The sequence below is a fragment of the Natator depressus genome, chromosome 7 (assembly GCF_965152275.1).
Source record: "Natator depressus isolate rNatDep1 chromosome 7, rNatDep2.hap1, whole genome shotgun sequence".
NCBI lineage: Eukaryota > Metazoa > Chordata > Testudines > Cheloniidae > Natator > Natator depressus.
Genome location: NC_134240.1, coordinates 6014444 through 6039047, shown reverse-complemented (window position 1 = coordinate 6039047; position 24604 = coordinate 6014444). Strand labels below are relative to the sequence as shown.

The following is a 24604-nucleotide window of genomic DNA, read 5'->3' as shown; positions in this document are numbered from 1 at the left end:
GCTTTTGCTGGCACAGCTGCGTGGGTTGGGGGGAGTAATTTTGTTTTTCACACTCGGACCTGATGTAGCTATGCCAACAAAACTTCTACATGGAAATCAGGCCTGGGGAAGTAAAGTGATGTGGAAAAAGTGTTCTGGGGGTGGAGAAACCCCACTTGTTTTTATTTACCATTTTTATTGCCCTACTTTTCTTATGTTTTCCCTTCCCTTTATTCTGGCAGTTTCTACAGTTCAGGGAACTTTTCTTTCTTTATATTCTTGCTCTTCTGTCTCTTTTTACTGACACATTGTGGCTCTTATCTGATTTTCTGGCTACAGGCTAAGTAGCTTTTTTTCAAAAGCCGTCACTCCTAGTGTTGCTTTACAGTTCAGGATCAGTAAACGGGGCATTTTGCGGCTGGGGTAGCTGTTATCCGTTTCTCTATAAATCACTCTTCTGGCCTCTGCAATCTGTCTGGTCTTCACCTTTTAAGGATGCAAAAGTTTTGAACCTGCTGCTTCACCTTAATCTCACGCAGAGCAGTATAATGCCATGTGACCTACTCTTATTGTTACTGAAGTCAGAAAAGCCCGTAAGCATGTGTCTAAGGTTACAGCTAAGCATGTAGTGGTTTCCTGAGTTGGGACTTGTGAGTTTCATCCTTGATTTCAATGAGGGCAGGTTCAGACACCGGGGTTTTTAAGCACTCTAGCATTTAAAAATGTTTTCCCAAGTTTTTGAGCCGGTGTGATGAACAGTAAGTGAAGGCTTCTTTTGCAAAATGTTCCTCTCCTTGTGAATGTAGCTGTTGAGAAAAGGCAGACAAATGAGCATGGGCTGAAGACCGAGGGGGAAATTGGATTGCTAACTTCTAAAATGTCAATATTCTGTAATGGAAAAGAGTCGTTCTGTGATGCTCTCTCTTGCTTACAGCACTGCAAGTATGGTGTATGTGTCCCCAAGGAGCGAGAGGCGCCGGTAACAGATGGAGCGTGGGGATCGTGGAGTCCCTTTGGAAGCTGTTCAAGAACCTGCGGTGGTGGCATAAAAACTGCAGTTCGAGAATGCAACAGGCCTGAGTGAGTACAATAGCACTGAAAAACCTACCGGTTTGACCGCTCGAGCGGTGACACTGACGCTGGATTGGGGGCCCAAACTGACCAAAATATTGACTGGGCCACCCACATCTAAATATTTTAAGACAGGTGGTGGGCTGCTCGAAAGCATTGGCCTGACTCTGCTCCAGATGACTCAGAGTTTTAAGATACCAACCAAATGTCCACCTAGCGCTACTGTATGAGTCAAGTTCCTTCCACAAACGCTTCATTAAGCCCTGTTATGCTTTTACATGTGAGCTGGCACAGATTAGACAAGCTCTGTGGAAATCTGGACCCTGTTTTTTTTTTTTTTTAAATAAAAGCATTTAAAGATGTTTATCATAAACGTGTCAAGCAAATTCATGTGCCCTTTGAAATCACAGGGAATTTTGCCATTGACTTCAATAGGATCAATACCTGACCTGTAGAATGTTAGCAGCTGGTTTGAAAACAATCCGTTTAACGCAGTGACTGGGCTGATTTCTGCCTTACTGCCTGCACTCAGTCATTGTGAGTGTTGAGGAGAGGAAGGGATCATTTGGGGTGGGCAGGAGAATGTGTTCTGCTGAGTTGGCTGAAAACAGGAATTTGAAAAGGCAAAGTAAGAGTCGAGTGAGCACTTCATGGCAGAAATCGTTCTACTTTCTTGCCGGTAGCATCAGAAAGGTTATTACCAAGGAAATTGGCATTAGCAGTGGGTCCGTGTCAGGTTTTGCATCAGCTCTTTGAAGTCTGTGGTAGATGAGTGTTAATTGAGGAAGTGAGGTTTAGACCAGGGACACTGGCGTTAGAGTGATACCTGGAGATTGCTCCGTTTGCGTGAGCAAATGTCACAGTAAAGGAAAGGCTGAGGGCAAGGGAATTGGACGTCGACAAGCTCGTTAAAATAATGCTGAGCACAACGCCAGAAACACAAACATCAGAGTGTCCTCATTCCTGACGGCCTCCACCAGTTTTGCAACAACTGAGCAATGCAGAAACTGGGTGGCTCTTCACAGATAAAATATAATTCTATGTGTGCAAAGGATGCTCAAAGCAGCCATCCAGCCAAACACTCAGACCTTTCTGATGAACGACATTCCTGGTGGGATGGAGCACTAGGCAGCTGGATGGATAGATTCTCTGGTAAGAAGTCTCCTGGACCTCAAAGCCTAGCCTCTTCAACACTACCTCCTTCTGCAATTCAGAAGTTAAATTGTGTGTATTTGCAAACATAGTTGTAGGCTGGCATTTTCAAAAGTACCAAAGTGAGTTAGGCCAGTGGTTCTTAAAGCCAGTCTGCCACTTGTTCAGGGAAAGCCCCTGGCACGCCGGACCGGTTTGTTTACCTGCCGCGTCAGCAGGTTCGGCTGATCGCGGCTCCCTCTGGCCGCGGTTCGCCGCTCCAGGCCAATGGGGGCCGTGGGAAGTGGCGCAGGCCAAGGGACATGCTGGCCGCCCTTCCCGCAGCCCCCATTGGTCTGGAGCGGCGAACTGTGGTCAGTGGGAGCCGCGATCGGCTGAACCTCTGAACATGGCAGGTAAACAAACCCGTCCGGCGCGCCAGGGGCTTTCCCTGAACAAGTGGCAGACTGGCTTTGAGAACCACTGAGTTAGGCGACAGCGCCCATTGAAAACCAGTGGGAGCTGGGTGCTTAACAATCTAACGCACTTTTAAAAACACCACCCATAGTGCAGTCAGTTGTACTTATTTTCCTGGATTTCTTTCGAGAGCATTATAACTGGCATTGTCCTCCCCTCGAACCCACCATGAAGTCTCCATCGAGGTTTTTTTTTTTTGTCTTAGGCTGGCCCACATAGGTTTTACGGTGACTTTGTTTTGCCATTTAAATTTGATATCATGTTGGATGTGGGCTGCAAGGACCTACATTCTCCTCATGAGATTTTTGTGATGTGCAAGTGAGTGAGACAAGTGAATAAGGTGAAAGAAAGAAAGAAAGAAAGAAAACCTCTGCATAGGCTCTCACCCTCATTTTAAAACTCACATTCTTCCCCCCTTTTCAAAATGTTCTTTTCTAAAATATCAACTGGCACTAGTCTAGCTGAAAAGCAGTTTTATTCCTAAATGTTCTGACTGTGTTCTGACACCCTATAAAAACAATAACAAACAACCCAAGTTTCTGAAGTCAGATCCAAATGACTTTTTATTTGCCCTTGTATATTAAAAAAAGACTTCACATTTGTAAACAGATTTTTTTTTTATATGAGCATGCAGGTTGGCGCCTTGAATGCCAGTGAAATGGTCTGTTATACTGACTGTGTGAAGAGCCTCTCAAATCCACCATTTAAAATGGAAAAAGCCCACTAACTCTTAGTTGGAGCCCTGCTACTGCCTCTGTCTGTAATATGTTCTGACACCTACATGGTTGAGCACTTTGTAGAACAGTAGGAAGCTGTAAGCCTACGACAGGCAAGCAGACTGTGTTTTGACATGCACTCAGAGGAATGTATTAGCTGACCAGACCAGACCCTTCACCTGGGAAATCCAAGCTGGATGGTAAAGCTAAAGCCAACTGCTGCAGCATATCACAGACAGTATCTGCATTGCTGGCACAGTGTGTCAAAGAAAGGCACAGTTGCAGTAACAGCAGAAGGAAGCATAGCTCTTAGGACATCAGCACAGGGAGCCCCATTTGCAGGAAAGGCTGTTTGGATCTCAGCATCATCCCTGTCTGTGGTTTTAGTCAGATCTGCATTTCTGGTATGTCACAGGAGTAGCTACGTGTGTTGAAAACTGGCTGAGTTTGACATGTAAGCGTATCTACAAATAAATGTGCCGAGCCGCCTAACTGCTGAGCTGCTGGCAGTACAGTTAGCTCGTAATAGAGCTACAGATTAAAACACTTCTGAGCTTTCCCTGTTGAAATGTGTTCAGTCTTTTTTTGGGAAAGGGGTGGTCAGATCGGGTTTTCAAAAGGTGGCCTCTGTTGGCGTGCATGCCATCTCTTTCGAAATTTCTGTGTAGTCTCACTTGAGTTCAAAAGCTCCACTCCACACACACCCCATCATTTGCCTGCACAAGTGATTGGGTGCACAGAGTTTTGTGCATTGAACTGCATGCAGGTGGAGACCGGGTTCATACCCATCGGGAAGACCCGGCCCTCGTGGGTCAGGTTTTGATGCATGTAAAATGGAAGTCTAGTCCTATAGTGAAATATTTGGTCAGGAAGATGGCATGCTGGCAACATTTAGCTTGAAACATGCAACGCTAAAAAGATCAGTCCCGTTAGTGGAAAACATTGTGGGTGTTTCTGTATATTGCCTCTGTTTGTGTGCCCGTTTGCAAATGCAATGACCTTGATGCATATCATAGAATTTGCACGCTCAGAACCCCTTTTGTGTATGCCCCGTCAAGTGTTGCACATGTAAATTATGTCACTTGTGCCCACAAAGGTGTTGCACATGCATAAGTGCACTTCGTATAATAACTCGGGACAGTGGGGTTGTGTCCAGCTCTCCTGAAGCAGAACGTAATCACGCTGATGCCTTGAGAGGTAAGTGTGAAAAATAATAAAGCTTAGCATTTACAAAGGGTGTATTATATAGTCAAAACAAGTCAGTGTGGGAGCACGGAGGAGAACCCAGGTCTGTCTCCTAGTGTGATTTGTTAGGCCACGTACTGAAATGGAAGGATCTTAGAATCTCTAGCAGGGATTTAGCTGGGTGTGGGTGGGTGTGTGGAGCAGAGTTGGGAAGGGAATATTGCTAGACTGGAGAAACAGTCCGCAACAGAAGTTACCTGCTAGTACAGATGCTTCAGAAATGGTAGGGTTACGCATAGAATGAGCAGGTTTGTATGCATGAATTACTTCATTTTCCATCATCTGCCACTTGTTGATGGCTGTCCATAAAAAAGTATTCCACCGTGCTGGTTGAGAATGGCTAATGCACCAGTATTTCTTCATGGCATTAAAAATGTCACATGTTATTGGTGAAAATCCATGTCTGAAAATGTTTTATATGAAACTGATTTCCTGGTCAGGGTCAGCCATCTCAGTTTTACCAGGCTCTGTTAAAGTTTTTCAAGTGTGTCTCAAAAATTATCAGAGTGGTTTGGGGCTAGTTTGAAAAAAAAATCAACGTAAGTGTGTTTAAGCCTCCAATACTAGCAGAAGGGAAATTTAATAGCAAAGTTACGAAGCTGACAGATCATGGCAAGTTTTAGCATTCTTTGCTTTATGGTAGGTTCTTGTATGCAGTATATTATCTCTAATCTCAAATATCATGTCTAAAAAATGTAATTGCTTAAAGGTCTAATTGTATGGGGGAGGGAGTGTTGAAGTGGTTAGTATTACATATGACAAGAATCCTACATATTCTTATTTACTACCTTAATATGAAAAAACACATCTTCTGTTCATGATATCTGTTTATAATGGGAGCATTATGCTTTAAAGTGTCATAGTTGCAATGTATTTCTCTCTTTAAAACATACACGGGTAGAGGTTTGCATAATTTAAGGCCATCATGAAATTGTAGTACTGCCTTTGCAATGTAAATGGAAAATATTTTCAAACTGAAACTAATTCTTGTGTCATAAGAATCCTGTGAAACCTAACATGGGTTATTTTTGGTTTCAGAAGATCTGTAATGTTCACCTAAGAATGAAAACTCTCCGCGCTAATAATTAAACTATTATTCTGATCTATGTTCTCCTGCAACCTCAAGTGTTACTGATTGAAGGTTGGAAGCAAATTTGATATGCTGCTGGGATCAGCACAAAAAAGTTTATATTTGGTATGCTTGTAAAACCATGACTGTCCAAGCTGAAATTCCTGACAGTTTTTTTAAATTAAAATAATAATTTTGACTAAAAATGACATCAAAAATTTGTAATTCAGAAAATGTTGACCTGTTCTAGTTCAAATTCATGTTCCCAGATGACATTCAGTGGTGTCAAGTCATGTTGCCTGGGTTTGTGTTGGAGTTTGCTGTAGCATGTTGGATTACTCAGATGCCCAAATGCCTCTTGTGCATGGCGGGTACTTGTTTACAAGAACTAGAGCTCTGCTTTTATTTCCTGGTTTAAGATCATTGTGTCCAATTCTATATGAGTCTAAATTGTGGTAACTCCATTGATGTCAATTACATAAGTACAAGTTTCAGAGTGACAGCCGTGTTAGTCTGTATTCGCAAAAAGAAAAGGAGGACTTGTGGCACCTTAGAGACTAACCAATTTATTTGAGCATAAGCTTTCGTGAGCTACAGCTCACTTCATCAGATGCATAAGTAGAGGATCTGTCCCAGTTCTGAGTACTTCCTATTTCTCTTTCCAAAGAATTATGCTGCAAGAGGATCAATATGGCCCTGTCTAGCTGCCTGCATTGAGGGCTAGGTTCTGCCCACCACTCTCTGGCCAATTAGCTGAGCCAGCGTGGGAGTGGGAAGTGAGAAAGTGTCACTGGTGCTCGTAGCCAGCAGTAGATGACAACTCCTTGGAAACAGGGCAGAGAGGATACTTCCGCAGAAATGTGTTTCGAGGCTTGTCTATGTGTACTGCTTTAGCTAAAGGGTTGATTTTAAATTGATTTACTTATCCCAGTGCAAAAGGCTGGGTGAACACTACATCACATTGACGTAAAGTGAAGTACTGTTGATTGAGCTTCAGGTGATTAGGAACAGGGTTAAGCCAAACCAAAATAAGCCGACTTTAACCTGAACTAAGAGAGTCCGCACTGCGTTTTTCACTGGTTTAAATAAATGGCCAAGTAACCAAGGCCGCAGAGTCATAAGACTGCTCTTGGCGTGAGTAGAGCTTATGCGTCACCCTTTGCAGAGAACTGTGCTGAAAGCCAGAATCTCGTTTTCTCTGTCTAGAGAAGAATTAAGCAATCTACAGTACAGCCACCTTCATTTCATTGAGGAGAGGCAATCACTGACAGGCAAAGTGGTGCCTTTTTAGCTACCGATGCATTGTATTTCTTTTGTGGTCGTTGGCTGAGATGAAATGTCTGCCTGCCCGATCTATCTACAAATACGCCATACATGTGTTAACAATGGTAGGTAGAGCTGGGTAGAATGACCATAATCTCTTCTCCAGTGACCCAGGGTAGAGAATGGCGTATCTGATGCGTGTGAGTCTTTTCGCTGGAGAGTGAGTCAGTGGGTGAGCCCAATCTGCAGAGCTCCTATTTTTCTCCTGGAATCATTAGGCTGCTGGAGTGCTGAGACCACTGCTTGTCCTGCTGATCAATGTTGTCTCATTGTTGCCTTATATTTCCCTGTCAGCCTGTCTATAGCCATGTGTGTGTTGTCTCTCCTCTAATCCTTAGATTGGGGCGGGCACCGTCTTTGTTCTTTTGTGTGTGTACAGCACCAAGGGCAGTAGAGTCCTGGTCCATGCCTCGGGCTCCTAGGCCCTCCAGTAATACAAATAAATAATAATAATGCTCTGATATTGGCTCATCGTAAAAGGGAGCGTGCAAGTGAGTAATCAGTAGTAGCGAGGCAGTGTTGACTGGGAGGCACAGGATTTGGAGGCAGGCCACCTGGTTTCCATTTCTGCTTTGCCAGTGACCTGTTAAGAGAGTGCATTTGCCTTTACGTGCCTCAGTTTCCCTATCTGTATAATAGATATTATTGGGGGTGCCTCCACCGATGAAGTATTTTGAGATCTACAGAAGGAAAACACTATATATGAGCTAAATATTATTGCTATAAATGTGGGAAGATGTATTTTTGGTGGTAGGCTGCATGTTGTCATGCTAGTCATTGAAGATCGTCTGACATTTGCACAATTTATTTTTGTTTCACTTTCTTGTATTATGGCTCATTAGGGAAATCTCAGAATGTATTTGAATTTGGAAAGTTTCCCTTGCAATTTGTTTTGTTCAGAGGCATACTGAATGGGAAGCAGATGCTACTGTCGTTTTAGGGGGAGGTTTTTTTGAGGCAGAAATGGAAGTTAGGCACCAAACTCCAGCCCACAGTCAATCTCCCATTTATATTTTTACGGATCTCCCCCTGAGATTGTGTAACACTGCCTTCTACAGGATAGAACATTTCAGCCCCATCCACTATTTATCTATTTGGAATGTTCTTGCCCTCTTATGGGCTGATCTAAAAAGTGTGTATTAAATGCAAAGAGTTGGGTTAATGGAGACTCGTGATTGATATTTTTCATGCCCAAAAGTTACGAGGAAAGTTTACTCGGCCCCTGTGTGCGCATGTACTGTTCTGTACAACTTTTGGCTTATGGATACTATTTTTCAGGAGTCACCTAAATTGGCTCCTCTCAGATTTAATTTAAAGTGTCATATCTTTGCTTCAGTAACACCACAAAATAAAGGAGAGCTGCAGTTACGTTTGATTGTGTTATCAAACAAATAAACCCACCTTTGAATGTGTGATCTAGCAGTTCTACTCTTAAATCTAATGTTTCACCTTTTGGAGCTTTAATTTTAAATTGGCTGTAGATGGTGGCTAGAACAAACTGCTGGTGGATTAGACACTGGGCCAACGGGACCAGTGCTTAAGGGCCCCCAAAACTGGGCACCCCCGCGGCTGACCTGCTTCGCCCGTGCCACTCCTCCCGTGGCCCAGCTCCACCCACCCGGCGCTCCTGTCAGGGAGTGGGGAAGTCCCCGCACTCCAACCTTGCTCCCCGGTAGGAGTGCGGGAGGAGGCAGAGCGTGGACTGCAGGTGGAAGGTTTATGGAGGGGCCCCCCACTTGCTCTGGCCCAGGGCCCCACAAAAGCTTAGTCTGCCAATGGGCTCTTTCCAAGGTCATGTTATTTTGTTGTTGTTTATTTGTATCATCCTGGTGCCTAGGAGTCCCACTCATGCAATAGGACCCCGTTGTGCTAGGCACTGTGCAAACACAGAGCAAGATGGTCCCTGCTCCAAAGAGCCGACAATTTTAAATGTAAGACAAGTGACAACAAGTGGGTAGAATGGACAGACTGGGAGCACAAGGAGATGACATGAAATACCGGTCAGCATTGTTCTGGTTAAAAGACTGTAATTGGTTAAAACTGGATTGGTAACTGGTTAAAAGATAGGAAACAAAAGATAGGAATAAATGAGCAGTTTACAGAATGGAGAGAGGTAAATAGTGGTGTCCCCCAGGGATCTGTATTGGGACCAGTGTCGTTCAACATATTCATAAATGATCTGGAAAAAGGGGTAAACAGTGAGGTGGCAAAATTTGCAGATGATACAAAACTACTCAAGACTACTCAAAGCAGACTGCAAAGGGCTACAAAAGGATCTCTCAAAACTGGGTGACTGGGCAACAAAATGGCAGATGAAATTCAGTGTTTACAAATGCAAAGTAATGCATGTTGGAAAACACAATCCCAACTATACATATAAAATGATGGGGTCTATATTAGCTGTTACCACTCAATAAAGAGATGTTGGAGTCATTGTGGATAGTTCTCTGAAAACATCCACTCAATGTGCAGCAGCAGCCAAAAAAGCCAACAGAATGTTGGTTCTCATTAGGAAACGGGATAGATAATAAGTCAGAAAATATCATATTGCCTTTATATAAGTCCCTGATATGCCCACATCTTGAATACTGTGTGCAGATCTGGTCGCCCCATCTCAAAAAAGATATACTGGAATTGGAAAAGGCACAGAAAAGGGCAAGAAAAATTATCAGGAGTATGGAACAGCTTCTGTGTGAAGAGAGATTAATTAAGGGACTTTTCAGCTTGGAAAAGAGATGGCTGTCGGGGAGGGTTATGATGGAGATCTGTAAAATCACTGGTGTGGAGAAAGTAAATAAGGAAGTGTTATTTACTCCTCATAACACAAGAACTAGAGGTCACCAAATTAAATTAATCAGCAACAGGTTTAAAACAAATAAAAGGAAGTATTTCTTCACACAACGCACAGTCAACCTGTGGAACTCTTTGCCAGAGGATGTTGTGAAGGCCAAGACAATAACAGGGTTCAAAAAAGAACTGGATAAGTTCCTGGAGTATAGGTCTACTGGCTATTACCCAGGATGGGCAGGGACGGTGTCCCTAGCCTCTGTTTGCCGGAAGCTGGGAATGGGCTACAGGGGATGGATCACTGGATAATTACCTGTTCTGTTCATTCCCTCTGGGGCACCTGGCATTGGCCACTGTCGGCAGACAGGATACTGGGCTAGCTGGACCTTTGGTCTGACCCAGTATGGCCATTCTTATGTCCTATCCATTGTGAAGTTTTCTGTAGGCATCACAGCAAAAGAGTTTTAAGCGGGATTTGAGGAAGAACACTGCAGATACCTATAGATATGTGAGGGGGCAGCATAAAAGAAAACATGAAGGTGCTTGCTTGAAAATTTAACAAGCAGGTGATCGGGGCCAGTTCTAGGAGAGGACAAGCAGGATGATTGCTCTGGGGGCCAGCTTCCAGAGGGCGCTGTACAGTTGTCCCACTGACCCTTTTTCCCTTCGGGAGGGAGGAGTGCTAAAAACATGCTCTGTCCTGACCAGCCGTTCTCCTGCCGATGATGAAGGGTGGCAGTTGTAACAATTTTTTTTTTTAAACTGGACGATGGCATGGTCTGGAAGGCATGCTGAATCCTTTCCCATGCTCAATCCTCAAAAGTGGCCAGATGGAATTTTACCAGAGTTTCTGAAACAATTATCCTTTGAGCTGACAATAAGCACCATACATTTCATCACAAAAGGTACTTCCTAGGTCTGAAAATGAGTTCCTGTCCTGAAAATGCTTTCTGATCAGTACCTCTAATGTCACAGCGGGATCGCTCATTCTCTCATTACTGCTGACAGCTACTGGCAGGTCTCCTTTGGCTCATGTAGAAGAGACGGGTGGTTTTGGGGTGGCAGGTTGTGAGTAGAGCTGGTCAAAAGCGGTTTGCCGGAATGATTTCCTGATGGTAAGTGCCCTTTCTGTGGGGAAAATTTCAGTTTTGCGGGGAAAAAATGATTTTTTTTTCCCCATCAGGAAAGTCAAAATGACAGCTGCCCACCTGGAAGGCTCTTGTCAATTTCACTTTCTGCAATTGAAATTGACAAGAGGAGCCTAGACTTTCACCCATGTGAAGAAGCTGTTACTTGGCTGTGCAAGGAAAATGGTGGTGGTGGTGTTTTAGTTCCTCGCTGTCAGAATCAACAAGGGCTCCTAGGCTCTACAGTAATATAAACAATAATTGTCACAGCAAGGTGCTCTAGACCATCAATGGTCATAAAGCTCTTACGGTGAAGAGGTCCGGGTACATCTTTCTAGGGATCGTCCCATCTTTATTTGTAGATTCTCACAACATAAAATTTAAAATTACTACAGCAGAGGGGGAATTTTTATTCCTCTGGGGAATCTTTCTCTCTGCCCCTCTCCCCATCATAATCTGTGTTCCTCAGAAGAGGGTGGAGTCTGCCATGCCAATGAGGCAATTCCCTTAAAGATATACAAAAACTGGATTCATTAGCTAGTCTGCTTGCAGTAGCATGCTAAAAATAGCAGTATGGCCGTGACTGCATGTGTGGTGGCTCGGGCTAGCTGCCCAAATACAATCTCTCCTGACCCCCTGAGCTGCCATCCATGCAGTCTTCTGCCAAGCGCTGTCCCAACTGCTGTACAGAAACAAACTGACCCTGGACTTTGCTTAGTTGTTTTTTTGGATCTCTGAGGATTGTTAAGCATCCCGCCCTGACTCCCTTGCCTATTGATTTTTTATTTTTTTTGCACCTCTGCAATTCCCAGCTTTCATTTGTAACCGGAAGTAGGTGAATGGAAATCTCACAAGAGAGCATCGTTTCACTGGATTTTCAGTCCAAAGTAGTTCCGAACTTGTTTGAGGTTTCCCCTTTGCAGCTCCATATTCAGGCCTGCATTCCAGCCCACTTTGAGCTGTGTCCTATTCTGGATCTGGATCTATCTGCCTTTCAGGTATCCCACTAGTCGGTTGAGCAGTGGCAAATTATCAGGGCTTTGTGATGAGCTGTAGGGTGCAGCTCACTCTACCTCACTCCTTCTCCCCTCGGCCCCATCTTTATTTTCCCTTGTCTTTGTTCTTATTTCTTAACTCCTTCCACTTACTGCTTGCAGTAGTTAGCTGTCACTTTGAGATCTTTCTTAAAGAAATGCAAGAACAAAATATAGGCTCTACATCACCAGTGACAGAAGAGAAGTGTTGTAAATAATAAATGTCTTGAACTAGTTAGAGGAATATGATTGTGTGACCGGTCGCTGGTAGCATAGCACTTGATCCAAGGCTCATTAAAGTCAGTGGAGAAACTCCTGTTTGCATCAGTAGGCTTTGAATCAGGCCCATCATGAGCAAGCATGGGAGCGATCCAAAGGAGTTTAAGCGTCTTCCTTTACCCCGTGCGTGCAGAGCAGCCGTCGTTGTGTAATGAGGTGGAGGGTGGCAGCAGAGACCAAAGTCATCTTTCCTTTTGGAAGGCTGGGGAAGGCTTGTGGGTGGCTGCAGGCTCTGGTTGCTGTGTTATGGAATCTCTGAATAAAAGAATAATGTAACTGTTAAATACAAGCTCTCCACATCGTAATAAGAACACCACACCTGGTACCCGGCCTGGGGCTCAAACCCAGGAAGAGTAACATACATGCTCATGTGCAATTGAGGCAGCATACACAGTCCCTGGGAAAGGAAAATGGGTAGCATTCTAACCACTTTCCTGGCTGCTGCAGGAATGAGCTTGATGGGTTTCATAGCCCTCGGTCTCATTTGGAAGAGCGTCTTTCATGAGATGGGAGAGCGAGGTTGAGAGGCTCAAAGGATGAAAAGTACCAAAACTTAATATATTAGGGAGAGAGAAAGAGAGAACTCAAAAAGAGGCTCTGTTGATACACTGCATCTTCGGCTTGTGGTTGATCATTGCATCTTAGAACTAAAGTGATTTTTTTTTTCCAGGCCCAAGAATGGTGGGAAATATTGCGTGGGTCGTCGAATGAAGTTTAAATCCTGCAACACTGAACCATGCTCTAAACTAAAGAAAGACTTCCGAGATGAGCAGTGCGCTGACTTTGATGGGAAGCATTTTAACATTAACGGTCTACCTCCTAATGTGCGTTGGGTTCCTAAATACAGTGGAAGTGAGTATGTCAGGAAATTAACGTCAGCCTCCTTGAAATGGCTGCATAAGGGAATAGAATTAAAATAACGTGACCTTTTGCTTTTCCAGTTTTGATGAAAGATCGGTGCAAGTTGTTCTGTAGGGTAGCAGGAAACACAGCCTACTATCAGCTCAGGGACCGAGTTGTTGATGGCACCCCTTGTGGCCCAGACACAAATGACATCTGTGTGCAAGGACTTTGTCGGGTAAATATTTCCTTCTGCTGTTTAACTAGGTTGTTTTCTTGTTTCTATTGAAAAGATCCGTTCTCGATCCCACTTCCACATTCTTGGCTTCACCGGTGCTAGTGTGGATTCTTCCCGAGGCAAATCAAAGAAGTCCTGCTGTCATGGTCATGTGCCCTGTGACTGGAATTTTCAGAGAGCTTAGTGCGCACAACTGGGCCTGGATTTTCCAGAGACCTAAGCAACTATTTTGGCACCTTAAAAAGTGACCAGTTTTTCAAAAGAGCTCAGCACGGCGCTCTTTGAAAATCTGTCCGGAAGTGTTGCGGTTTCTGGGTGCTGAGCACTCTTGAAGTCTGAGCCCAATTTCGGGTGGGGAGCACATGAAAAATCTAGCCCTGTGCTCTTTTGAAAGTCTGACCCTGCCGGAATTTATTTTCCCCCTTCACAATTATTTTAATGCTATTCTCCTCTATCTGAGAACAGCCTATTCCAGAGTGACTTCCCAAACTGAGGTTCCCTTGTACACGCGGCAATCTCTAAACTGGATAACATTGCCGTCTTTTTCTTCTTCTCCCAGCGGTACATTCGCAGGCACAAGTACACAGTCCCTTAAAGTTAAGCCTTGTTTGGGAGTGAGGGGCACTAGCATGCACTGGAACCCACTGTTAATAGTAATGAAGTAGGATACAATAAACTGTCTGATATGGAAAGAGATCCCAAATTGTCGTAATGTTACAGTGTGCAAATTCCACGTTTGATTATAACGAGCCCTTGCTTTTTGGAGACCCTCTGCTTAGAAACAGCTTCAGTGTAAGGTGGTTACAATGTAAATTAACTAAACATGTGGAAAAGGGGGAAAAAATTAGTTTGGCGGTGGTCTTTGTACACAGATGATTAATATAATTTAATTAGGAGATTTGTAAGTTCTGTCCTATTTAATATTTGTTCAGTCTAGTTTTTAACTTTTTCTCTTAAAGCAAGCTGGCTGTGATCATGTGCTAAATTCCAAGGCAAGAAGAGACAAATGTGGCATTTGTGGCGGTGATAATTCTTCATGCAAAACTGTCGCGGGCACATTTAATACAGTGCATTATGGTAAGACTCCGTCACCAAAAAACTTTACAGAGAAAAATGCAAGCCTATAAAACCATTAACCACATACAGTCGAGAAAACCACTCATGTAAACTGCAAAATCCCTCTAGCTGTGGTATATTCTGTTCTGTAACTATGTATGCTACCCTCAAATGAAACATTTGGTTTGTGTAATGCCTGATCGTTTAACATTTTTGAAGATTTTTCCCTCCTCCCATAAAAAAAACAGTAAATGGGATGGCTGAGGAATAGTCTTGACCTTTTGCTCCATCTTCTAGGCTATAATACCGTGGTGCACATACCCGCTGGTGCTACAAATATCGATGTGCGGCAGCACAGTTACTCAGGGAAACCAGAAGATGATAACTACCTTGGTAAGTTTAATGCAGAGAGACACGCTATTTATACTGCCCTTTCTCAGCTAAGGAATATTTAGATTTCAAAAATATGTACAGTGTATCTGCCAAACAGACTAGCCTTAATTTTGCTTCATCTGTCTAGGTGTGTCTGGCTACTTATAAGGTCCTTCTTGCTGTAGTACATGAGAGGCTAACACATTTTAATTGCTTTATCCTTACAATGCCCCTCTGGGATCAGGAAGTAGTAGTATTCCCATTCCACAGGTAGAAAGTAAGGGAGATTAAGTAATTCGCCCAGGGTCACTCAGGAAGTCTGTGACCCCGCTTGGAAATGAGCTCTGATTTCCCAAGTCCCAGAGCCGGTACGCAGATCCCTGCATAAGCTACGTTTGCTGGAGTATAAAGACAGACGTTTACAAGGTTTTAATGGAAATTCTATACATATTTTTAGGTAATGTAACCAAAATATATATTATTCCACTGTAAGATAACAGGCCTGATCCTCATTTACACAACTTCCCCTTTACCCCTGCCAGAGCAGTGTAAACGAGAATGAGGTCCCAAGCATCTCGGTTTTATTTAAACCGATATGTTATAATGGTAACTCAACCTTTAGCTATTGCACACACACGACAGCAAGATTCTGACCCCCTAGTTCACGCTGAGCAGTAACTTGCTCCTGAAATAGTACAGCTTGAGTGAGGATGGCAAGGATGGCAGAATCCAGCGCTATGGAAATTCACCTATGGGTGAATTTGATACCGAGGCAGATGCCTAGTAAGGCCTGTCTTCCACTTCAGTCCTGCTGTCTCCCCCCCAAGTAGAGTTCATGCTGGCCCTTTGCACAGCCATGAATTTCATCCTGAGAGGGGTGAAATCCTGGCCACATTGAAGTCCAGGAAGTTTTGCCCCTGATTTGCAAAGTGCTCATACTGTGACCCTGTTTCTCTTCCTTTGCACACATCCTTTGTTTGGGTTGGTCAGCAGCATTGTGGTTCATTTACATTTATCTAGATCTCTGTTTGGACAATAGGTGTCATCTTGTTTTCCAAAGGTGGAATAATCAGCTTGTCAAAACAGGCTGGTTTTGCTGTTAGGTTGTTTTTTATTTTAATAGATTTTTAAAAATAACTGAGTGTGTGTGTGTGTGTGTGTATTGGCTTTAATGATTAGGGTTATTTTAAATGTTGTCTTCACTTGGGGTGAAATTCATCCCTGTGCAGAGGGCCGGCATGTAACCCGCGCAGCGTTTATGTTCCACTTAAACCCTCAAAGTAGGACATAAATGATGGACGGGCCTTGTGTATAGGAGTTCATTTCACCCATGGATTTTTTTGTAGTATCACTACTTAGGCCTCGATTTACTATGGGAGAGATTGTCCCTTATCCTAACACAGATGCTCAAGGGAAGAATGGGGTGTAAGGAACACCCCCAACATGGCACAACTCCAGGAGTGGGGAGAGACCATAGAGGCTCTGTGCCCCATAAGTGAGTGGGTGGAGCCACCCTTTCCCTACAAGTGAGTGGGCAGAGTCATACCAAGCAGAGCTGACCAGGCCTGAAGGGGGAAGTGAGCTAAAAGGAAGAGGAGACTCAGGGAGAGGCGGTGACTTTCTGAGTTGCGCGTCCTGTCCAGGAGGCCCAAGAAGGCTGAAGCTAGCCTGATATGCTAAATAAAATAAATGGCCTGATGGTGTTCTGAATGGTTTAAGATGTAGAAAATATTTCCTTTGCAGTCATTAGAGAATCTTGCCAATGAGAATACAGTGCAGGGAAAGAAAATAAAAAATCAAGTGAATCCTTTGGGCCCTGCTCCTGACAGTTGATCCATGCAAGTGGACCCCTGTGCCCGAGTAGGGTCCAACTGTATGGATTTGATTCCAGGATTGGGGCCATTCAAGGTATTTTACCCTTATATACCTATTGCCATTAATTTGTGGCTTGTCCGTTATTAATGCATGTTTATAAGTGTCTAATTAAGCAAAACTGGATTAATATGCAAGCTTTGTTACCAAGAGAACCGTAAAACTTTCCAAACACTTTCTGGTCTTTCTCCAGAGGGAGAGATTCCTCCCTATTCTTCTCTTTCCTAGAAAAATAATCTTCCATGTATATAGTTCCCTGCTGTGTATTCAGAACAGTCTACCCCGGCCAGGCCCCTGCGCCCAGAATAACCTCTCAGTTCTTTCTGGAGGGCTTTAATCTTCTTGAAAAGCATGAAGTCAAATCTTCTTTAATGTTACAGCATAGAGTATAGGGTCTAGGCCAGTTGTGATTTCTTTAACTGAATATTGCTGGGAAAGCATCTCTTCCTATTAGGCCTGAATAAAAGCAAGTCAAAAGTGTGCATGTGTACATTCATTTCACAGTTCACTGAGTGTGAAATCTTAGGCCCTGGATATTGTGAACCTTGTAGTAGTTACATAACAATCTAGGAGGAATTTGATGTCATCAAGTCTGGGATGTCTAAACGGTCTCCCCTATTGTTGTAGGAAGGTGCAATAAATGGAATGGATTCCTTTAATGTGTTTTAGTGCTGGTTAATAGTGTTAAGTCACAGTAGGAAGAATTTGGTTGGGGCTGAATCCTGCAGTTTGAGGTTTTCCTTTGGCCATGTACGTGTTAGCTGCTGAGCAATCTTTTTGCTTTATTCTCTCTCCTAGTTATGTTTCAACCACACCTTCCACGTTTTGATGGTAGCTTTAGGTTTTACAGTAGAGAGCCTTTGTAGTAATGTAGCTGTGATGGGTGAAATGGTGGGGAAACTAACTTAGGAAATTAGCTACATAATCGCATTAGTGTGAAGTTGTTCAACAGACTGCTGTTTGCAGGAAACTGTTCCTTTTAGAAAGCAGTTAGGCTTTAAGCCGTCAGTGCTTTTGCATACCTCAAGATCTGGAATAAAACAAAAAAGGATGATGCTGGCTGAACTCCATTGGAAGGTGAAATCCAGGCAGCTCAGTTTGATGGCGTGTACCCTAACCCTATGCCCCTGAATGCGGGATGAAAAGGGTCTACAGCCTGACAACGTTTCCAGCAAACAGCCTTGCCCAGCCCATCTTTATCTGTGTAATTCTGGTGTTGCAATATTTGGGGGGCAGTTTACATGTTCTATTTAAAGACCACGCTGGCACATCTTTGCCACCCCGCCTGTGCCCTGTATTGAGGAGCAACCCCCAGCAGTCGGCCTTTCTTCTAATAAGGCCTGGGGCCAGCTTAGGGTCTGCCGACGCTGCAGCTGGCAGATGTGACTTCCAGTGCAACCAAGCATCCCCACGCTAGCTCTGCCTGCCCTCGCATTCTAACCCTCACAGTCTTGCCATGGCAGCAGGAAGGGCTGCTTGCCCTGCGTATGTACCTAGGGCCTCTGATGACTGCACTCAGCATGGCTAGCCCCTCTCGTTGCTCACGCCTCTTGCTCGGAGCGAGGATGGGTTTGTCCACTCGAGCTGGAAGTTCCGCCTTCCCTGAAGGGTTTGTCTACACTGCACGCCACTGGCAGTGGCCTGTCGGGTCCGTGTAGCTACGAGGCACAGGGAAAAGCCTCCTCCCTGTGGTGTGGAGCGACCCGCGACAGCGAAGGGCTCTGGCATGGGGGAGGCCATAGGGATAAGGCTCGGGTCGCTTGCTGCGGCTTCCCGCTACCAGAGCTGTTCCCCACTGCTGGAGCCTGTTCCCCACTGCTGGAGCCTGTTCCCCACCACGGGGAGCTGCCGGAGCCTCTCCCCGCTGCCTTCCCCCTGGCGGAGTCTTTCCCTGTGGTGGGGAAAGTTGCCAGCAGTTCCGTATGCCTAGGAAAGGCTCCGCTACAAATAACAGTGTAGATGGGGAAGGCCCTGTGCGGGCGTGTAGAGACCCAGGCAGGGTAGGTCCCTGAGGGGTCTCTGTTCACGCTCGGGGGTCGTGCGGTGTCTCTGTTCTACACGCCGCCATAAGGGGTGTGCAGTGTACACGGCCCCATGGTCTCCCAGGGCGGAGCTATGGCACACCACAATAAGCAGGAGTGCTCCTCAGCTGCGGGCACCGCAGTTGTATTGTCACTGCCCCGGTCCTTGAGCCCCTCTTCCTTGAGAGAACCAACGGGTTTTACTGGAGGAGGATCTACCACAGGGGTGGGCAAACTATGGCCCGGGGGCCACATCCGGCCCTTCAGACCTTTTAATCCAGCCCTCAAGCTCCCGCTGGGGAGTGGGGTCAGGGGCTTGCCCCACTCCACACATGCCATGGCTCTGCGCGGCTCCCGGAAGCAGCTCCGTGCCCCCGTCTGAGTCCTATGCGTAGGGGCAGCCAGGGGACTCTGTGCACTGCTCCTGTCCCAAGCACCGCCCCCGCAGCTCCCATTGGCCAGGAACCGCTGCCAATGGGAGCTGCAGGGGTGGCACCTGCAGACGGGGCAGCGTGTGGAACCACCTGGCTACACCTCTGCGTAGGAACCAGAGGGGGGACATGCCACTGCTTCCGGGAGCTGCTTGAGGTAAGCACTCACCAGAGCCTGCACCCCTGACCCCCTCCCATGCACCGACCCCCTGCCCTAGCACTGATTCCCCCTCCTCCTCCCTGAGCCCCTTGGTCCCAGCCCAGAACACGCTCCCTGCACCCGCAACTCCTCATCCCCAGCCCCACCCCAGAGCCTGCACCCCCAGCTGGAGCCCTCACACACACCCCGCACCCCAACCCCCTTCCCTAGTCCAGAGCCCCCTCCCACAACCTGAACTCCTCATTTCTGGCCCCACCCCAGAGCTCTCACCCCCTCCCACACCTCAACACCCAATTTTATGAGCATTCATGGCCCGCCATACAATTTCCATACCCAGAAGTGGCCCTCGGACCAAAAAGTTTACCCACCCCGATCTACAAGATCACCTTTAAATAATTCATAGGTTCCGAGTCCAGCAGGGACCATTGTGATTGAGTCTGACCTCCTGTGTAACACAGGCCAGAGAACTGCCCCCAAATAATGCCTAGCGCAGACGTTTCAGAAAAGCATCTGTGATGGGTTGTCACCCGCAGGGGTGCAGACAGGTTGTCACCCTCAGGAGGACCGCTGCACCCCTCTAACCGCCCAGATTATCTGGCCCTTTTCTCACACTGCTTTGCTGGGGACAGCCTCACCAGCCTCACCAGGCCCTGTTATCACCCAACAGGACAGCAGGTGGCACCCCACACCCAAACTGAGCTACCTCAGTGCTGTACCTAAACCACTCAGACAGACAATTTTCCCAGCTCCCCAGGTTCGCACCCCCCTCAATGGAGTATAAACCCAAAATTAGACCGTCTTGCACTGCACAGGGATCTGTACAATGTAAGCTCATTAATAACGTTTGCCTTACCCTCGATGTGGTAAAGATATGCAACAGCCTTTGTTCACAGAGCAGGGCTTTTTCCCCAGACACTTCACTCAAAGGCACACTGGTTTAGACAAAGAAAAAGAAAGATTTTAAGTGATAGCAAACAGATCAAAGCAGCTTGCCTTCATCTCTTAACGGATCTTGTGGTCATTGGGTGGTTTGCTCGAGGTCTGCTGTGCCAGCTGTCTGTGCAGGGTTGGAGCTGCGGCGCACAGAGGGAACACACACACGTGCTGCCAAATATCTATCAACATCTAATCATACATCCAATCTTGATTTAAAATCAGAGACACCATCGTGGGATAGAGTGTCCCCGAGCCTGAGATCCTCTCAATGCAGGAGGCTGTCAGGAAGCAGTAGCTGTTCCCCCAGCCCCTCCGTAAGTTAGGACAACCAAGGGCTCTTCTCACAGAGGGAGGCTCCTTTTGTCAGTCCCAGCCTGGGACCAGAAAAGACCTGTCCTGCTGATTGCTCCCCATCCCCTCCTTTGGAAACTACAGCAACTCCCCACCTCCAAAAACTACTTATTTTTCAGGGCTCAAAATAAGGATTTTTAACCCCCAAAAAAGGCTCAAAGCTACAAAATTGTATCACTGCCTCGACTTGCCTGACCCTGCTACCTGGGCTCCACAGTGGGGCAATGTCTCCAGCCTAGGGGCCTGATCCCGTCACATGTGGAGTCTCCCTCTGCTTCCACTGACATCAAGCATGGCGTTTCCAAAACTGTATGGGCAAGCTCCTCAACCGCTGGAAATCAGGGAGGGAAATCACTGAAGCCAATGCTGCTACACCAGTTTACACCAGCGAAAGGTCTGGCCCCATAGTGTTAAAATGTGTATATATGGGACCTCAAATAAAGTGCATGAGTTACTTATGTGAGTGTGGGGTTGGTTTGTTTTTATCTCTTTTGCTCAGCATTATCAAACAGCCATGGAGTCTTCATCTTAAATGGGGACTTTGTCGTCAGCATGTTTAAAAGGGAAATCAAAGTTGGGAATGCTGTGATCGAATACAGTGGCTCAGACAATACAATTGAAAGGATTAATTCTACGGAGCGCATTGAGCAAGAAATCGTTGTTCAGGTAAAGTGTACTTTCTTCACGCAAACGCACCTCCGCTGGGTTTTATTTGAGTGAAAATAGTGCAGATATTGACTGTTCTTAGTTTATCTCTGTGTGTCTTTGTTTTCTCCAGATTCTATCAGTGGGTAATTTATATAACCCTGATGTTCGATACACATTCAATATCCCCATTGAAGACAAACCTCAGCAGTATTACTGGAACATCTATGGCCCGTGGCAAGCCTGCAGTAAACTTTGCCAAGGTATGTGCTTTGGAATATTTTAAATCAGTCACAGCATTTTCTGGATTTTGGTGGTGGTAACAAATGCATTTACACTTGCTTTCTCTGAACTTATTATCTCATGTGAGTTTGATCATTTCTGTGAACTGTAGTAGTGGAATGATCTATGCTGCCTTATGCCAGCTGATAATGTTTAGCACTTTTCTGGTGCTTCTCATCTTCAAAGCGCTTCACAAACAGTCACTCACTGAGCCTCACAACAACCTTATGAGGTAGGGAAGTGTTGCAATGGGGAAACTGAGGCACAGAGCATTTCCTTCTCGTTCCCAGAGCTGCAAAGGGAGTCAATGTCAGAGCTGGGGTTAGCATTCAGGAGCATCTGTCTCTGTACCTCTATATACCTCTAGGTGGGTGACAGGGAGTGGATCACTTGATGATTACCTGTTCTGTTCATTCCCTCTGGGGCATCTGGCATTGGCCACTGGCAGAAGACAGGATACTGGGCTAGATGGACATTTGGTCTGACCCAGTATGGCCGTTCTTATGTTGTGATACACTACCTCTCTCTCATTCACCAGTAGTACTAACGTCCATCTAAATATGGTGGATCCTTTTTTGAGTTCACGATGCAGATTTCACCTCTGTACTAGATTCCCTAGATCAAATAGATTTGCAGAGCACAATTTGAATTTTTTTAAGAAGCTATTTTGAAAACAGAAAGAGAGAGAATAGATTGGATCACTTTCCTGTATTTGTTTAAAAATGTATTTTTTCCTATTTAGGGGAACGAAAAAGGAAACCCATTTGTGCCAGAGAATCTGATCAACTCATGGTGTCAGATCAAAGATGTGATCGAATTCCCCAACCTGATCCAGTAACTGAGCCTTGTAGCACAGAATGTGAATTAAGGTGCACTCTACTCAGTCATGTATATACATTACATCATATATTTATTGCCTAGTCTTCTTTCCTTTCACTGCCTTTTGTGGTTCCTTATCTCTCAGTGACCTACACTAGCTGAAGCAGACAATAACATTGCTTTCGTAGACTTCTGCAGAGTAGAATTCTGCCACTGTCAGCCAAGAGTTAATGGTGCCCACGGTCTTCCTTGTAGCAGGGACACGTTTTGGTCTCTTCACTTCAGCTTGCCTTTCTATGGTGAAAGCAGCACTAACTGTAAGAGGCACATCCTTTATTTGATGCTGCGAAATGTAGAAACATGAAACAAATGCCTGTGATTCCTATCCTGACGTGATCGACAAGGCTGGGAACTGCATGGTGGTCTTGTCTGTCCAGGAGAAGCCGTCTGCAAACTTTAAAAAACAAACAAAAGTAGGCCCAAATCCAGCAAAGCAACTTAAGCAAGTGAGTCATCCTACTGGAGTCAGCGGGAGTACTCGTGAGCTGTACCTTAGCATGTGCTGAAGTGTTTTGCTGGATGAGGGCCTTAGCCAAACAGCAGCCTGTGACGATTACAGTATGGCGAAAGATTTTGGGGGGAAGACTGTTTTTAAAAGAACCATTATTTCTAGACCTGTTTAACTTTTCATAGAATTATAGAATATCAGGGTTGGAAGGGACCTCACGAGGTCATCTAGTCCAACCCCCTGCTCAAAGCAGGGCCAACCCCAACTAAATCATCCCAGCCAGGGCTTTGTCAAGCAGGGCCTTAAAAACCTCTATGGATGGAGGTTCTGCCACTAAATTGTGAACTTTTGAACTAAAGTGTGGGCCGAGGGGGGGTTAAGTGGCTGCTGCTGAGCCAGTTTACTTTTTATCTAGATTCCATCTGAGAATGTGATGGTCCTCTCAGGTGGTCACTGTAACAGCTGAAAGGCTACTCAGGTGCCATTGCGCAGCTTGGAAGCTCCAGAAGCGGGAACTGTAAAAGTTCGGAACTCAATAACAGATCTGAGACTGACCTGTAAATCGGGAGCTACTGGTTCCAGATCTTTATTTTATTTTCCTAGCTACTCTCCTGGAGTTTAGCCTTGTGGCCAAGTTGAGGAGCTCTGCATTTTCTATACAGGAGTCTCTAATCTGGGCTCTGATCCGATGCCTGTTGAAGTCAATGGGACTCATTCCATTGACTTCAGTGGACATTAATTAGTTCCCTAATTAGGGACCTCATTCTGCAAGGTGCTTGGGCGAGGTGCTGAGTGCCCTCAAGTTCCAAGTGGGCTCTCAGGACCTCATGTAATCAAGCCCCATTCACAGTGTCAGTGTCATCCTGCCAGTCTGCAATTGTAGTGAAGTAACCACAAGCACTTCCTCCAGGGATGGGGACAACCGGTAAAGAAGCAGTGATACAGGCAGACCAGTCTAGCAGTCCTCGCCTGGAAAAATGGTGTCTGCATTGGAGGATCTTTAGGGTGGGGACTTGGATAAAACCCAGAAGAGTGTGTGTATGTGTAGAGGATGGGAGTGTGGATTGGGGGTGTTTAAGAGGAACACGGAGAACACCCTCAAAAGAGTATGAAAGGCCAACTTCTGCTCCCAGATATGTAGGTGTATCTCTGCAAAGGCAGGGTTCTACCCAACAGCTATGAAAAATGTTCCATGCCTTGGGGCCTGGTGCCTCTCTGACGCATGGGCAATATGCCTGTGTAGATCGCATTAATGGCAATTACTTGCATGTATCCTCAGTCCATTGATGGTCACGAGCAGTTGTGTTTATTCTCCCAAGTATGAAAGTAAGCCTTTAAGACTAAACATGCAGTTAATTATTATTGGGCTGGGGCCCATTGTGCTAGGATCTGTATAACGGCACATTAAGAGACTAACCTTGCCCCCAAAGAGTTTGCAAGATAAATACAAAGGCAACATGAAGGCTGGGAAACAAAGGTGAAGGGTTTCCCCAGGGTCACTTAGCAGATCAGTGGCAGATCCAAGAATAGAACGCAGGGCTCCAATTTCCCAGTCCGGTGGCCTGTCGACGGGACCGTGCTTTTTCTGCCACCTGTCCAGCACCCTGTGGTATAATTTAAGATTTATATCAAGTCCTAATATTGGAAAACATGTTAGTCCCAGATTCTGGAGTGAGGAATCCCAATAGTGTGAATTAAATTAGCCCGTCACCTGCACAGATCTATTCTATGAGGCGGGTATGGAAACATTGGAAAGCACATCTGGACCACTGAGCACCCACAGCTCTAGCTAAAGTCCATGGGAACTGTGAAAATCAGGCCTCTGGTGCCTGATG

The 24604-nt window shown here is 45.5% G+C and overlaps 1 protein-coding gene across 1 annotated transcript in view; it reads left to right on the top strand.

The window, feature by feature from the left end:
- The window catches only part of ADAMTS9 (ADAM metallopeptidase with thrombospondin type 1 motif 9), a 136813-nt gene that overhangs the window by 42680 nt on the left and 69529 nt on the right, over nucleotides 1–24604 (top strand). Inside the window, exons 13-20 of the mRNA XM_074957398.1 lie at nucleotides 914–1059; nucleotides 12909–13090; nucleotides 13180–13316; nucleotides 14276–14393; nucleotides 14670–14765; nucleotides 21015–21181; nucleotides 21294–21423; nucleotides 22185–22311. Of these exons, the coding sequence (XP_074813499.1) occupies nucleotides 914–1059; nucleotides 12909–13090; nucleotides 13180–13316; nucleotides 14276–14393; nucleotides 14670–14765; nucleotides 21015–21181; nucleotides 21294–21423; nucleotides 22185–22311 (1103 nt within the window). The remainder of the gene's footprint in view (nucleotides 1–913; nucleotides 1060–12908; nucleotides 13091–13179; nucleotides 13317–14275; nucleotides 14394–14669; nucleotides 14766–21014; nucleotides 21182–21293; nucleotides 21424–22184; nucleotides 22312–24604) is intronic.